We start from the raw sequence: 17,527 nt of genomic DNA, 5'->3' as shown, positions 1-17,527 counted from the left end.
GGTTGGCCCCTGCTCATCAGACAGTCATGAATTTACAGTATATGTGTAAATGCACATGTAAGGTTAACAATGATATCTCCATGCATTGAAGCCAGGCAGGACCCTTCTAGATGGGCACGGTGGGAAAATACCTATGTGAACATCAATATGTTCATTATGGCTGGAGGAGGAGATGGCCGGGAGGGACTATCAGATGTTCTCAAGTTAACACACATACATACATACAGTGGCTTGCGAAAGTATTCACCCCCCGTGGCATTTTTCCTATTTTGTTGCCTTACAACCTGGAATTAAAATGGATTTTTTGGGGGTTTGTATAATTTGATTTACACAACATGCCTACCACTTTGAAGATGCAAAATATTTTCTCTTGTGAAACATACAAGAAATGAGACAAAAAAACAGAAAACTTGAGCGTGCATAACTATTCACCCCCCCCTGTATTTCCCTGTATTTAGCGCCATCCATCATTCCTTCAATTCTGACCAGTTTCCCAGTCCCTGCCGATGAAAAACATCCCCACAGCATGATGCTGCCACCACCATGCTTCACTGTGGGGATGGTGTTCTCGGGGTGATGAGAGGTGTTGGGTTTGCGCCAGACATAGCGTTTTCCTTGACGGCCAAAAAGCTCAATTTTAGTCTCATCTGATCAGAGTACCTTCTTCCATATGTTTGGGGAGTCTCCCACATGCCTTTTGGCGAACACCAAACTTGTTTGGTTATTTTTTTCTTTAAGCAATGGCTTTTTTCTGGCCACTCTTCTATAAAGCCCAGCTCTGTGGAGTGTACGGCTTAAAGTGGTCCTATGGACAGATACTCCAATCTCCGCTGTGGAGCTTTGCAGCTCCTTCAAGGTTATCTTTGGTCTCTTTGTTGCCTCTCTGATTAATGCCCTCCTTGCCTGGTCCATGAGTTTTGGTGGGCGGCCCTCTCTTGGCAGGTTTGTTGTGGTGCCATATTCTTTCAATTTTTTAATAATGGATTTAATGGTGCTCCATGGGATGTTCAAAGTTTCGGATATTTTTTTATAACCCAACCCTGATCTGTACTTTTCCACAACTTTGTCCCTGACCTGTTTGGAGAGCTCCTTGGTCTTCATGGTGCTGCTTGCTTGGTGGTGCCCCTTGCTTAGTGGTGTTGCAGACTCTGGGGCCTTTCAGAACAGGTGTATATATACTGAGATCATGTGACAGATCATGTGACACTTAGATTGCACACAGGTGGACTTTATTTAACTAATTATGTGACTTCTGAAGGTAATTGGTTGCACCAGATCTTATTTAGGGGCTTCATAGCAAAGGGGGTGAATACATATGCACGCACCACTTTTCCGTTATTAATTTTGTAGAATTCTTTGAAACAAGTTATTTTTTTCATTTCATTTCACCAATTTGGACTATTTTGTGTATGTCCATTACATGAAATCCAAATAAAAATCAATTTAAATTACAGGTTGTAATGCTACAAAATAGGAAAAACACCAAGGGGGATGAATACTTTTGCAAGGCACTGTACATACATTGAGACACACACACACGCACAGTATGAATATGAATGTGAATATGACGTGACTGGGTCCAATGTGAGCAGGGTTTATATGAGATTTTGTTCAAGTCTGCAGTACCTGTTCCTGATGACCTTCATATAGAGTTTCACTGTGTGGACTATTTTAGCTTATTCAGCAGATGTGCACGTCATGCTAGTGAGCTACTTTGTGAATTGTGGCAATTGGAAACATGGGGTTTCTGGAATGGTGGACTTCTTACCTGTTTGGTGCTGTTGAAACTATAGAATAGGATAGTGATCATGAGAGCTCATTTGCTAGTGTGGCTACATAATATGGAGTGGTATTGTGTCTGCTTGATGCTGCTGCTTTAGTTACCTATGATGGCCTGTTTGAGGCTGCTGTGTACCGGCAGAATGTTCTTGTGGATGAGCTCCATGGGGCCGGGCCGGTGGGAGATCTTATCGTTGAGGTCGTCAGCCAAACGGGCCCTCTTCAGCTGCAGCTGTTTGGCCTGGAGGGAGGGTTCCGCCGACGTCTCTGAACACACAGCACACAGCGGGTTAGCCAGCCAACAACCATCAGGCATGTGATCTTTATCAGGGAACCAGGAAATCAAAGCTGTGAGTTTCAACTTCAATGCTTATGTAATGATGCAGATACGAAGATAAACGCACACAGCACAGCTACCAGTTATGGAATGGAAGAGCAAACAATTGTGGGAATTTATTTTGTAGCCTACATTTTTTAGGTGCAGCACCCTATGGCTCAGGGAGGGGGCACAGTCAGAGAAACTCACCCTCCAGAATGTGCATCCTGACCAGCTCCGACCTCTCCGGCCGACTTCGGATCTTCCTCTTTAGGTAGTCTTCAGTCTGGGAGGGGGGAGAAGAGGAAGAGAGAAGAGGAAGAGAGAAGGGGAGAAATGATTCTGTTTTGAACCAGTTCACCTTTGAGAGTCAGTTAAAAAAAGTGTTCATCTGACAGAAACCACAAAGAGTGGGAAGAGTATGAAGGGAAACTCACCCGCGCTCGCTCTAAACTTCTTCTCTGTTCGTGGAAGGCAGCTGGACTTTTCAGCGCTGGAGAGAGAGAAGACATTCAAAGTGTATGTTCATGCTGATGATTAAAAAACAAGTGGCTAGAAGCTTATTATGTCCTCATGTAACAGGCAATGACTTCATAATGTACTTTACATTTTACACTTGAGTAGTCAAAAAGGCATGTATTGTATGTTGAGCTATCATAAGGTACTTACAGTACCTACCTTCTGTGTGGAGAAGTGACATGTAACCTGCCTCTGCATTCAGAGCAGACAAGAGACAGCAAAAAAGAGAGTGCTAGCTAGATTGTCAGTCACACATTAGCCCTCTCTCTCCCATGCTGCAATGCGTGTGTGTTCTGACTGGGCGGGTCAGGTCAGTTGGCCCCAGGTCAGCCTCATAGTACCGGCACAAGCCTCAGTTCACCCCGTTGAGCATGGGCACATCACTGTTGCCCCCACACCCCTAGGACGCTACCCCCGTGCCCCCTAGTCTTCGGGAAGGTTACGTGACCTCCTTGGGCAGTGCGGTACCAGCGCACCTGTCTATCAGTGAGGAGAAAGGAGCGGGAGGGCGATGAGGTCAGAGCCTATTTATCTGCATGAGCTCCTGCATCACCGGCCTTCAACCCCCTCGCTGCTGACACACTGTAGTGCCTGCCCTGCTGTTAGGGTACAAGAGAGACTGCTACGTAGCAGTTATAATATGTAACGGCCCTGCTACACTACAGCCATCGGCCGTCCGGCATTGAAATCAGCCATTGAGGGGACGCTTCCTTTGAAATCAATGAAAGCTGCTATACTGCCCGCGTTGCGTTACCTCCAATGGCAGCGTCCAAGCTCAAGAATCGCTGAGGTTCAATCCTCGATGGCTGATAAGCATTTTCATTCATCTTGTGAATGGTTTCTGGTGTAGCAGGTAGAACGTCACATTGATACAATGCTGCTGGCAACACGTGTAGTGTAGCTGACTTGTAAGGGTCAGAGGCTTCCAATGGTGGAAGAGAGATGCTAATGAAGACCTATCACAGGTGGGCCAATTACTGTACCTCACTTTTTAGAAGTATTTTGAAGGTGAGAGTTGTTTTGAGAACTCTTTGATGCTATGCTATTCCTGTTACATGTTTAATCTGCCATCTGTGTTGTTTACATCTAGCCTGGCTGACGCAACTCACAGCTCAGGGAAAGGAGGTTGTTTGTTAATGTAATGTTCGCTCAGAAATTGTTTGACGGGTTTGATTGGTTCTCTCCAAAGTTGTTTTCTTCCTTGGGGGTTGCTTTGAAAATCCAACCACTGTAATGGAAGGGGGTGACTCTCGGGGCTGTGAGTGTTTGAGTGAGAAAGACACAGAGGAGAGCCAAACAGTAAAAGCACAGCCCCCTGCATTATCGAGGCATTGTGCTGACAACATTAAAGAGCCATTCCAGGCTCTGAAGTCAGGAGGACTTTGAGAGTTAGGTGTTATCCTGAGTAGTTTACATCTGGTTGAAGTCAATTGTTGTGTTTTTATAGTGGAGTTGAACGTGTTTAGTCTGATGCTGGGTGTTTGTCTGTGCAACTAACTGTACAGGAACCCCACTTTCACTCTCTTCCCTTTTCACTTCCTGTCTGGCTTCCTCCCCTTCCTTCTAGTCACAACACCCCATTATGTAACCAAGATGTATGGGCTGAACAAAATGACCCTCATTACACCCTCAAATTGAATTTAATGCAAGATAATAAAACAATAATTGCTGTTGTTCTCATATTCTCATAGTATACCACCCTAATCTTCTTTAATGCAATGTTAACTAGGTATTAATTGTTGAAAGTGTTTCCTGAACCTTCCTTTACCAAATAATCAACCAACATGATTGCGAAATATATCTGGCCTCTTGAGCAAAACACTGTACATCCTTACCACTCACCACTGAAGTGTTGTACATGGTGAAATAATTATTCTTAGTCCTTCCCCGTGGTCATAAATGGACTGACTGTGTCTGTATCTGTGGCTAAGCTTATGAACATCATGGACCATGATGGATTTATGCATGCAGAATAAACGGGAGTCACCTAAGTGCATCTGTGAGCGTGAGAATGAGTGTTTTGTGCATCATGCATGATGGTGTATGGATCATGTCTTCTCTGCAGTTTTACTAGTAGCAGCACACTGTGTCTTAAAGCGGATATAAATAACATGTAAAAGGTAGGACATCACCATGTCTGCTTATTATAGCTCAGTTTCACACAAACACACCCTTACACCACAGCCGGCTAACCATGCATGCAGACGCCCAAATACCGTTAATGATTCCAACCATGAGAAACAGTCTTCATGATTCTTATTGAATTCAATACACTGTATGTGATATCACTAGCTATAACATCCATCTAATAAAAACAGCTCATGTCAATCATACAAACAATAATCAACCATCATTAAACTGTCCAAAATGGACAATAAAGTATCTATTCTATTTTAAAAGGTCATTTTGATTCCTGTAATTGCTGGAATATAATCAAAGGCTTGACAATACATTTCATTGTTATCTTGAATTAGAAAAAATGCTTCAAATAGCAAAAATCACATCTCTCCACAGAGACATGAGTGTGTGCGTCCTGAATATGCTTCATTGTTTTCTAGGTTAAAGCGTATAAACGATGGAAAATCCCATTATTTATACTTAGTAATTACATTTTCATACACTCATAACAATGTACGTAAGCAACGCATGACTGTTAGCCAATGTCCTAGAATGTTATCCACCCTACAGTTCACATTCAGGCTAATGTTTGGCTGGAAAAAAAGCAAATTGGCTGTACACTATATATACAAAAGTACGTGGACACTCTTTCAAATTAGTGAATTCGGCTATTTCAGCCACACCCGTTGCTGACAGGTGTATATTATTGAGCACACAGCCATGCAATCTCCATAGACAAACATTGGCAGTAGAATGGCCTTGCTGTAGAGCTCTGTATACTTTCAACGTGGCACCGTCATAGGATGCCACCTTTCCAACAAGTCAGTTTGTCAAATTTCTTCCCTGCTAGAGCTGCCCCGGTCAACTATAAATGCTGTTATTGCGAAGTGGTAGGCCACACAAGCTCACAGAACGGGTCTGCCGAGTGCTGAAGCGCGTAAAAATCATCTGAGTTCCAAACTGCTTCTGGAAGCAAAGTCAGCACAAGAACCGTTTGTTGAGAGATTCATTAAATGGGTTTCCATGGAGCAGTTGAAACGCATTCTCTGGAGTGATGAATCACGCTTCACCATCTGGCAGTCCAACAGACTAATCTGGGTTTGGCGGATGCCAGGAGAACGATACCTGCCCCAATGCATAGTGCCAACTGTAACAATTGGTGGAGGAGGAATAATGGCCTGGGGCTGTTTTTCATGGTTCTGGCTAGGCCCCTTAGTTCCAGTGAAGGGAAATCTTAACACTATAGCGTACAATCACATTCTACATGATTCTGTGCTTCCAACTTTGTGGCAACAGTTTGGGGAAGAACATTTCCTGTTTCAGCATGACAATGCCCCCGTGCACAAAACGAGGTCCATATAGAAATGGTTTGTCGAGATTGGTGTGGAAGAACTTGACTGGCCTGCACAGAGCCCTGACCTCAACCCCATCGAACACCTTTGGGATGAATTGGAACGCCGGCTGCGAGCCAGGCTTAAATCGCCCAGCATCAGTTCCCGACCTCACTAATGGCTGAATGGAAGCAAGTCCCCGCAGCAATGTTCCAACATCTAGTGGAAAACCTTCCCAGAAGAGTGGAGGCTGTTATAGCAGCAAAGGGGGGACCAACTCCATATTAATGCCCATGATTTTGGAATGAGATGTTCGACGAGTAGGTGTCCACATACTTTTGGTCAAGTAGTGTATTTCTGAGGCAGTGAGTAGAAAATGTTGCAGGCCTCCGATAGAACCAGTCCTCCGGTCAGCAGTGATCAGAGGAGCCTGACACTGAGCATCGCCCCTCCAGCTAACACTCATTTAACTCTTCCCCACCCTGGGGTTGCATAAGACAGAGGCTGTGTCCCAAATGGCACCCTATTCCCCACATAATGCACTACACCAAAATTTAAAGAGGGAATGAGAGGAAAGAGAAGTGGATGTCTGCACACTGACAGTAGTGAGGACCTATGTTTTTGCAGTATGGTCTGATACTCAAACCTAGAGGTTAAATATGTATTCAGGAGGGAAGCGAGAGGACGAGGGGGAGCGAAGGAAATAGTCAGGAGACATGACGACTCACCTGCCGGCAGGTGGTCGTTAAGCAGACCAATGCCCTTCCTGTGACCGCTACTCCTTCCCTCTCCTCTCCTATCCTATCCTCTGCACTCTTTCCAACATCCTCCCTCTCTTATGTTGAACGGGACCCTGGCCTTGTTGCCTAGTCTGGCCCCATGTTCATGTTCTGATCAATGTAAGAAAAGAGAAGCAGCAATAGCAGATAGAATAAGGTTGAGCAATACATTGCAACAAAGCTGCTACTGTGACTGAGTAACTAATTGTTGCATTTTCACCACTCGGAAAGCACAGTAAAGAAATATTCAAATGTAGCAAGGCTGTTAGTAGTAGAAGCCTTTTCTGTGATGACTGCACACATCCTAATTGAATTCAATCCCGCTGACACAACACTGTGTGCAGTTTCACTTGTTACCAGCAAAGCTTCATGGAGAGTGCCCAGGGATGGAAGACATTGAAGATGACAACTCAAATGACTACTCTAGCCAAGTCTGACAACCGCTACACACATCTGTCTGAACAGAGTGTGACTAAATTCAACGGCACCCTTTGTCTCAACATTATTAATAGGAGTAGATTTCAATTGGTATCTTCTCTAATACTCCAAAAGCATGGAGAATAGGCATTGTTAAATACTTGTCTAAACGCTAAGGTAGTCTGTGTCAAACCATAAGACCTACCCCTTGTGTGGTTCCCTACTGAACAAGGAAAATATGTGAGCAATTTATAATTGTGTTCTGTTCCTGTAATACTAGGCAGTGTACTGTAAATATGAACAACTTGCAATGCATAGAGAGTAACGTTAGTACATTTGCATTTCCTTTACTGGGTCAAATAGGGATTCGAAAGTGAAGAGAGAAAGTGTTCTCTTGGCAATTCAAAACCCTGACGGGAGGATTATGCACCCTCAATGAATGAAATGCCAAAGAAAAACATGTATGCTACTGGTTTATTATTCATAAACCCAATCAGATTGAACCTATTCATGTCCATAACGGAAATGTATAATTTCCTTTGGTACACTTGTTCTCTGAGCTTACTGATGGACAAATCTGAATTATTATTTTATTTTTTTACCGGCCAAAGCATTTGTCTACAATGTGTGTTTTTGATATTGTACTATATTTAGCCTTTAGACACATGGGGTTAATGTCTTATACACATTTCATGAACCAAGTCATGTGAATAAATGTTCAAATGATCAGATCTTAATTTTTGCTAGTGTATATACAGTCCCCTCCGTAATTATTGGGACAGTGAAGCATATTTTCTTCTTTTGAATCTGTACTCCAGCACTTTGGATTTGAAATGATTCAATGACTATACGGTTAAAGTGCAGACTGTGAGCTTTAATTTGAGGGTATTTTCATCCATATCGGGTGAAGCGTTTAGAAATTACAGCACTTTTTAGATAGACCTGAAAATAGCTGTGCAGCGACGCTCCCCATCCAACCTGACAGCGCTTAAGAGGATCTGCAGAGAATAATGGGAAAAACTCCCCAAATACAGGTGTGCCAAGCTTGTAGCATCATACCCAAGAAGACTGGAGGCTGTAATCGGTGCCAAAGGTACTTCAACAAAGTACTGAGTAAAGGGTCTGAATAGTTATGTAAATGATATATTTCAATTTTTTATTTTGAATATATTTGCTAAGATTTCTAAAAACCTGTTTTTGCTGTCATTATGGGGTATTTTGTGTAGATTGATGAGGGAAAAAATTGATTCAATAAATTTTAGAAGAAGGCTGTAACGTAAGAAAATGTGGAAAAAGTCAAGGGGTCTGAATACTTTCCGAATGCACTGTATATGTGGACATCTGCTTGTCAAACAGAATTCCAAAATCATGGGCATTAATATGGAGTTGGTCCCCCCTTTGCTGCTATAACAGCCTCCACTCTTCTGGGAAGGCTTTCCACTAGATGTTGGAACATTGCTGCGGGGACTTGCTTCCATTCAGCCACAAGCGCATTAGTGAGGTTGGGCACTGATGTTGGGCGATTAGGCCTGGCTCGCAGTTGGCGTTCCAAATCCTCCCAAAGGTGTTTGATGGGGTTGAGGTCAGGGCCAGTCAAGTTCTTCCACACCGATCTCGAAAAAAATTCTGTATGGATCTCGCTTTGTGCACAGGGGCATTGTCATGCTGAAAGGGTCTTCCCCAAACTGTTGCCACAAAGTTCGAAGCACAGAATCGTCTAGAATGTAATTGTATGCTGTAGCGTTAAGATTTCCCTTCACTGGAACTAACGGGCCAAGCCCGAACAGCCACAGACCATTATTCCTCCTCCACCAAACTTTACAGTTGGCACTATGCATTCGGGCAGGTAGTGTTCTCACCGAGGACAGATGATTTTTCCGTGCTACGCGCTTCAGCACTTGGCGGTCCCGTTCTGTGAGCTTATGTGGCCTACCACTTTGCGGCGGAGTCGTCGTTGTGCTTAGATGTTTCCATTTCACAATAACAGCACTTACAGTTGACCGAGTCAACTCTAGCAGGGTAGAAATTTGACGAACTGACTTGTTGAAAATGTGGCATCCTATGACGGCGCCACGTTGAAAGTCACTGAGCTCTTCAGTAAGGCCAATCTACTGACAATGTTTGTTTATGGAGATTGCATAGCTGTTTATGTTTGATTGTATACAACTGTCAGCAACAGGTGTGACTGAAATAGCCGAATCCACTAATTTGAAGGGTCCACATAGTTTTGTATATATAGTGTATTTTTGTTCAGTAATATAGGTCCAGGCAATCTATACAATTATTAAGATCTGATCATTTGAACATATTTACATGACCTGATTCATGAAATATGTAAAAAAAACAGTAACCCCATGTGTCCAAAGACTAAATATAGTACAATACAGAAACAGCTGTAGTTCACAAACAATGAGTTGAATCCTATATTTGGCATATTTGGGCTTAGAACAGGTCACTTGTATTTACTATGTTAACACAGAATTTCATGCATTTACACCAAAACAGAATTTGTTCTGTGGCGCATTCTGATATTGTACTAAATATAGTTAGAGGACGTGAATGTGTTAAAAAAAGGTTCCTGATCAACAGTTTGTTCCAGGAACTAACTCGTGTGAAACAGAGAGGAAGTCGATCTTAATAATGTCAACATTAATTGACTGTGCAATGCAAATAACAAGTGTAACAGCTCAAAATTAAATGTGCCGATGAATTAAATGCACAGGCCCCAGTACACACTGAATAAGTTTAGCATTCACAAGTCAGAAGTCAGAAGCAGAGGAAGGAGCTTTGAAGACTGACACCGGCATTTCTCAGAAAAAAGACGGCGCTGATTTAACCACATACCAAATCAACAGGATCTCTAGAACCTTAGAACATGAAGCAAGGCATTGAGATGGGTATAGCCATGTAAGATGCTATACTGTTGTATATTAAGTGCCTGTTATAAAACAAGTGAGGTGACTACAATAGGAGTAGCTTTACCGATTCTTATGGGCCTGAGGATAGGTCAATAAACTATCCATTCACTTTGAGAAGCAAGCAAGTGGGGTGAGGTAGCAGCTAGAGGAAGGGGATATTGGTTGGGGGATGAGGTAGTTTGACGGACGGGGGAGTGTTACTTACGTGGCATGATCCCCTGGCTGACCAGTTCCTCACGGGTCCGTCTCTGCTGGAGTTTGAGCTGGAGCACTGCATAAGAGGGAGACAGCAAGAGGTCAGGTGAGTACACTACAGACAGAACAAGCAAGGGCAACAAGGACAACAACCAATAGTGAAACCCAAACGCCCTACAGTCAGTTTCCGCTCCGTGCTCTTCTCCTTGGGAGGAAATACAATGCCGGTTACAGCCGTGTTGTAAATTAATATAGTGTATCTTTCTGGGAGGTAGATGCCAAGAGTTGGAGAAGAGTACCCGACTTGCTGCTCTTCTGGCCCTTGCGCTCTCCTCTCTCTCTCCCACAGAGTCGTCTGACAGCCGATAGAGGTTATCATCAGCGGCAGGGAGGCGGAACAGCGGGCAGATGGTCCCAGTCACACACGCGCTTCCTGTTTCTACACTCTGAAACAGCAGCCGGGTTGTCGCGTTTTGACAATTTTTACCACACAGAGAGAGATAGAGACAGCGACACTTCCGCATGGCTTGAACAGGAAGGCCCACATTCAGCACTCACAATTCAAAATAGAATGACGTGTTATATTGAGAGGAGTATGTGTACAGATACATTTTAACAGTTCCAAACTGACTAAATGTGTATAACATCAATAAATGTGTCATGCTAACAGCTGCCTAATCTCAGTGACAGACAGCTGGACCAAGCCTATAGAATGAAGACAGAAAGCTAGTGGTGGAGACCTTGTTCTCTGCATCACATCATCATTGCTATCCAGTTTTTACACTTCAGCCACTACGAGCTGAGTGGACTCTTGTAAGTGATTCCTGTCAGATGTGAGGGAAAGTAAACCTACATCTCAGTGTGAGGTCTATTTGTGCGCATAAGCAGTTTTCACAAAATTAGAGAAGTGATACTGTCCATGCGAGGGGAAGTAAGGTGGTTACAGTATACTACATAGCCATACAGTATATGGCCTGGTGTTCATGTGTAAGACCAGTCCATTGTACAGTACACACAGTGATGGTTGTGTGTACCTCCTGAGGTAGTGGTGTTGGTAGCTGGTCTGCTGCCTACATCTGAACCCAGGGAAGCATACTGACTAATAGGTCAGAGTGAGATCAGTGTGGGAGATGTGGAACTTCTTTCTCATGGTCTCTGTCTCTCTCGGAGCTCAGCCTCTGTGGTTTTTCACATCTCTGAACAGCGTCAACATTTCTGACAGTCCAGGCTGTCGTCGCCTGGGCCAAAACATCCTAATTTCTCTTATATGGCTGCTTGACGTAGGACTCCCAATAGTCCCCTCGACAGGTGACAAGATTAAATAGGCTTAATGGGAAAAACATGGACGCACACAAACACAGACACTCCTCCAGTGGCAGATGATTTGCTAGATGTGCCAAGGAATGACAGGTGAATGATGCCAGGTGCTTAAACATAATCTTTTCTAGGCAAATATGCTCACTCAAATGCCAGAATTTGAATTCATTACAGTTCTCAGTACCTCACTTAATGTGATGTAAATGAGAAGATTACATTTTCCCCACCACCTATCCCTCTCCATATCTCCCTTTATGCTCAATTTATGCATTGTCACCTTTCTCTGTGCTTCACTTCAAAACTTCCTGTGCACTTTTTCTATATCGCCTATTCAAACTATTACTTCTTAGAGAATATTTTCAAAACCTTCCATTCACTCCATCCCAACCCTGAGCTGAAACCCTTCCTCACCCTCTCCCTGCTGATTTCTATTTGTGGACCACACTGTAATAACTGGGAACTCTATCTCTCTGCCCAGCGCAGCCTGTTGAGTTATAGGGAATATTACTGTAAATCACCCGACACTCAAACTGCTCCGAAGCAGAAATCTAAGGCCTGGGCTCAGCCTGGCTGCATGAGGGGACACACGTGAACAGACACCCTCCTCAATCAGGGTCAAGGTATGCTGTCCACCTTTGAAACTCTGTGAAGTCAAACCGGCTGCCAAGGCAGGTGCCTGTGGGTTACCCTATCATACAGTGTCTCTGAAAGACTGTACGTCTCAGTGCAAATAACCTCTCGGTAAATCACAGTCTGTCTCAATGGTTCCAAGTCCATCTCAGTGTCTCAAGCCTGTCCCCGTTTTCCCTCAGTGTCCATCTGTGTCTTAGTATCTAAACCTGTCTCTGTGTGTCACAGTAAACACCAATACCACAGTATCTTAATCAGTCTCAGTATTTCTCACCTTAACTCAGTGGGCCAGTGTATATGCCTCACAGCACATTTATGTTTCTCTAAAAGTCAGTGTGAGATTCTCAGTGTGTCCCGACTAAATCTGTTCAGGCTCCTCTCGCTCCAACTCAGTTGGTGTCACAGCCCTGGCTGCACCCACAGGTGCCTGAGTTCATGTCCACTGGGCACAGAGTCCTGGCACTGCCCCATCTGTACCGGGGCCAGGAGGTCCACTTAGTATCTGACCAGCAGCCCAGAAGACACCAGACACCCACTGAGCCGGCCTGAGCAGTAAAACTCACTGAGAAAAACTCAACTGTATAGCCGGGTGTGTTTTATGGGGAGCTATGAAACAAAAGACATGTAGGACGAGTAAGGAAGAGTAAGAAATTCTCAATAATTAGGCTATATGAAAGAAATCTGTTTGAAAATATATATAACCAAACAAAGATATCAATGAAACCATATCTTCCACTTTTCATATTATAAAGAGTTTGTGTGTATGTGTGTGGGTGTGTGGGTGTGTGTGTATGTGTGTGGGTGTGTGTGTGTGTGTGTGCGTAATATGAATCCCACCTTCCCTCAGGCTCCGACAAGCCCGGCGTTCTAACTCCAATCGTATGCGTTGCTTATCCATGCTGTTGCTGATTGGAGGGGGCCCAAAAGAGGTGGGGTCTGTGTGAAGGGACAGGTTGGTGTCCAGCATGGCGATCAGGTTCAAAATAATAAATAAGTCTTACTGAAAGACGGTGGTCCCATCAAATAAATCAATGAAAATAATGTCCAAAAACATTCAAATGTAACAAAAATTGAATTCTCTGTTCAGTTCAGTCCAATACATTCCAGTCAATGTGTATTATAACGTTTGTGATATCTTTTGGAAAAGTCACAGAGATTGCTAAATATATGAATGCAGGATATCGCCCGACAGACCGAAATAAGAGCATTAGAATAGAAGTGGTCCTTGTGCAAAGTGACAAAAATCATGAGAAGAGTGAACTGCTCCAAAAGTCCATATAAAGTGCTCTATACACAACTGCGTTCTCGCTGACCTCTCCTTTCTCTTGTTTTTTAGCAAAAAAGTTCAGAATAGTTCAGAAAAATTGCCAAATCTCATTGAAGGTGTCAAAAAACAAAACAACCAAATGAAAAAGATGGAAAAAAATCAACACTGGCTTGCAGAGGAAATGTACAGCTGCTATGAGTTTCAAGAGCCAGTATCTACTGCAGCAAGACGAGTGAGTGAGGTGAGTGTGTGTGTGTGTGTGTGTGTGTGTCAAATGCCTGTGAATCCTTGATCAAGCATTCTGTCACAGCTGTTGCTGTACCCACTCACTCCGCCATTGACAAACACAGACACACTTCAGCTAAACCTTTTCCTCCTAACCACAATCAAATACTTCCCCCTTGGCACCTGTGACCTCTGCTCATTAGTGACAACATAAGAGTGCACACCTGTGAGCTTTGTACACAATGTAGGCACCCCATACTCAACTGGCGGACCACGGTCCGGTTCCAGAACGGGGTCAATACGGGCTGCGGGTCCAGACTTAAAAATAAATGTTGGAACTAGGTCGGGCTTTGACCCCTGGTATCATATAAACACACATAAGACATGGAACATTTTGTAGAATTGCAGGAAATTAGCTTTACACAGCAAAAAAAATATATATATATACAGTGGGGGAAAAAATTATTTAGTCAGCCACCAATTGTGCAAGTCCTCCCACTTATAAAGATGAGAGAGGCCTGTAATTTTCATCATAGGTACACGTCAACTATGACAGACAAAATGAGAAAAAGAGATCCAGAAAATCACATTGTAGGATTTTTTATGAATTTATTTACAAATTATGGTGGAAAATAAGTATTTGGTCAATAACAAAAGTTTCTCAATACTTTGTTATATACCCTTTGTTGGCAATGACACAAGTCAAACGTTTTCTGTAAGTCTTCACAAGGTTTTCACACACTGTTGCTGGTATTTTGGCCCATTCCTCCATGCAGATCTCCTCTAGAGCAGTGATGTTTTGGGGCTGTCGCTGGGCAACACGGACTTTCAACTCCCTCCAAAGATTTTCTATGGGGTTGAGATCTGGAGACTGGCTAGGCCACTCCAGGACCTTGAAATGCTTCTTACGAAGCCACTCCTTCGTTGCCCGGGCGGTGTGTTTGGGATCATTGTCATGCTGAAAGACCCAGCCACGTTTCATCTTCAATGCCCTTGCTGATGGAAAGAGGTTTTCACTCAAAATTTCACGATACATGGCCCCATTCATTCTTTCCTTTACACGGATCAGTCGTCCTGGTCCCTTTGCAGAAAAACAGCCCCAAAGCATGATGTTTCCACCCCCATGCTTCACAGTAGGTATGGTGTTCTTTGGATGCAACTCAGCATTCTTTGTCCTCCAAACACGACGAGTTGAGTTTTTACCAAAAAGTTATATTTTGGTTTCATCTGACCATATGACATTCTCCCAATCCTCTTCTGGATCATCCAAATGCACTCTAGCAAACTTCAGACGGGCCTGGACATGTACTGGCTTAAGCAGGGGGACACGTCTGGCACTGCAGGATTTGAGTCCCTGGCGGCGTAGTGTGTTACTGATGGTAGGCTTTGTTACTTTGGTCCCAGCTCTCTGCAGGTCATTCACTAGGTCCCCCCGTGTGGTTCTGGGATTTTTGCTCACCGTTCTTGTGATCATTTTGACCCCACGGGGGGTGAGATCTTGCGTGGAGCCCCAGATCGAGGGAGATTATCAGTGGTCTTGTATGTCATCCATTTCCTAATAATTGCTCCCACAGTTGATTTCTTCAAACCAAGCTGCTTACCTATTGCAGATTCAGTCTTCCCAGCCTGGTGCAGGTCTACAATTTTGTTTCTGGTGTCCTTTGACAGCTCTTTGGTCTTGGCCATAGTGGAGTTTGGAGTGTGACTGTTTGAGGTTGTGGACAGGTGACTTTTATACTGATAACAAGTTCAAACAGGTGCCATTAATACAGGTAACGAGTGGAGGACAGAGGAGCCTCTTAAAGAAGAAGTTACAGGTCTGTGAGAGCCAGAAATCTTGCTTGTTTGTAGGTGACCAAATACTTATTTTCCACCATAATTTGCAAATAAATTCATAAAAAATCCTACAATGTGATTTTCTGGAATTCTTTTTCTCATTTTGTGTGTCATAGTTGACGTGTACCTATGATGACAATTACAGGCCTCTCTCATCTTTTTAAGTGGGAGAACTTGCACAATTGGTGGCTGACTAAATACTTTTTTTCCCCACTGTATGCTCTGCCCCATGCAAAATGTGTAGAATTGTGGGATATTTGCTTAAACATTTTAAGATTTTCTCTCCGCCAACAAGAGGGTTGTGAACAGTTTGGGGTCGCATGGGTTGCGAGGTGGGGGTTACTAAGCCGATAAATGACAATATCCATACGGACCTTTGACCCCTAGGAAATTTGTGGGCCGGAACTTCTCAAATAGTACTTGAGTACCCCTGATGTAGGCAGACAGCATAATGGCCCCAAGGGAAGAAACTGCCACCACACAGATCCCCAAACAGAAACACGTGTTGTCTCAAAGCCAAGGCTGGGTCTTTGACAGTTTCAGTCTTCACCGTTTGACTTTTGTAAGCAAAACATTTGCTAATACAACAAGGCAGTGACAGAGAGTGAGAACTTTAAAATGTGAAACATGTTTTGGTCTGCCACTTCTCATTAAAACATCAATGCTAATCAAAGCCCTAAAATAATTGTCTAAAGATGAAGTACAAAAAAACTGTCAAAACTGACTTTTAAAAACAGAAAGGTAGCCTACAGCTGTGTGTACTGCCAAAGTAACCATTTGTATTCACAAATGGTGGATCAGGTGAGCTAAAATAAAGTAGGGAACTAGCCTGGGGGTCATAACAAAGAACTATGGGAGGTAGAGAAAATCCCCAGGGAAGCTCTTGTTGATTATTATTGGCATTCACTTTGTGTTTTAGAACAGATGTGTGTAATGGCCTAGCTTTAGATAGCCGGCCACTTTAAAGGTGAGCATAAGATACTATTTACAGATGCCCACGAATTGTCTGTGTGTGTGTGTGTGTGTGTGTGTGTGTGTGTGTGTGAGAGAGAGAGATGCAGGAATCAGGATGCACAATCCTCAGGCAAAGCTCACTTTGACGAGGAAGGGGAAAATGAATCAAGACTCTGATCCCCATTGCTGCAGATAAGGCACCAACCATATGCTTGCACGGATAATCCTGCTTTCATGTGAGTGTGTGTGTGTGTGTGTGTGTGTGTGTGTGTGTGTGTGTGTGTGTGTGTGTGTGTGTGTGTGCATGCATGCTTATGTCAGCCATAAATACTGATGATAGGAAAAGCTAATAACAACTCACAGGGGCTCTAAGCATATTCAAAATACCTAAAGTTACATTCTGGTGTTTCAGTGAAAGTGGTAATAATGTATGTTTATCTGACTGAAATAGGGCTCCCTGTGGGCATTCTCTGAATACTAGATCAGTGATCGTTATGGTCGAAACTATGCATGGTCAAGGTCAAATTAACTGTAAGTCAAGAATCTAGGGTCCAAATCAGCCCATAGCCCGGTGCTAAATGCAAACCAATTCTCGCTATTGCTAAACAATCCAACCAATTCTTTGCTGATATGCCCCAAAGAAACACGAAATAGCTAGAGAAAACTCTTCTGTGAGGCTATTTGCCGATCCTACTGTACATGCTTATAAAGTACTGAAGCATTATGACCTCTGAAAGAAGGAAACTGTATACAGAGTTGACCTCTGGCAGTTCCAGCAGTGGTAGTTCACCTACCAGCCATTTCATAACAACCCCAGAAGATGCATTTTGCCTGCAGGTTTGGTGTGACCAAGCACCCTCAGACAGGGGGGTAAAATAATAATATCTCCTAGAAGCGGTCTTGGGGGGTCTTTAAATGGAAGTGCT

General features: G+C 43.5%; 1 protein-coding gene across 7 annotated transcripts in view; it reads right to left on the bottom strand.

Moving 5' to 3' along the window:
- The window catches only part of LOC121569040 (myocardin-related transcription factor A-like), a 44,929-nt gene that overhangs the window by 8,161 nt on the left and 19,241 nt on the right, over nt 1–17,527 (bottom strand). For 2 of the 7 annotated variants that reach the window (XM_045221210.1, XM_045221209.1), the window contains 4 exons: nt 10,383–10,448; nt 2,533–2,588; nt 2,306–2,381; nt 1,885–2,100 (listed from right to left, as the gene is read on the bottom strand). In XM_045221210.1, coding sequence (XP_045077145.1) covers nt 1,885–2,100; nt 2,306–2,381; nt 2,533–2,588; nt 10,383–10,448 — 414 coding nt within the window. The other 5 variants (XM_045221211.1, XM_045221214.1, XM_045221212.1 and 2 more) reach the window with 5 other exon arrangements.

This window comes from Coregonus clupeaformis, chromosome 7 (assembly GCF_020615455.1).
Source record: "Coregonus clupeaformis isolate EN_2021a chromosome 7, ASM2061545v1, whole genome shotgun sequence".
Lineage (NCBI taxonomy): Eukaryota > Metazoa > Chordata > Actinopteri > Salmoniformes > Salmonidae > Coregonus > Coregonus clupeaformis.
The sequence above is the reverse complement of the archived record's forward strand: the minus strand, read 5'-3'. Positions and strand labels throughout refer to the sequence as shown.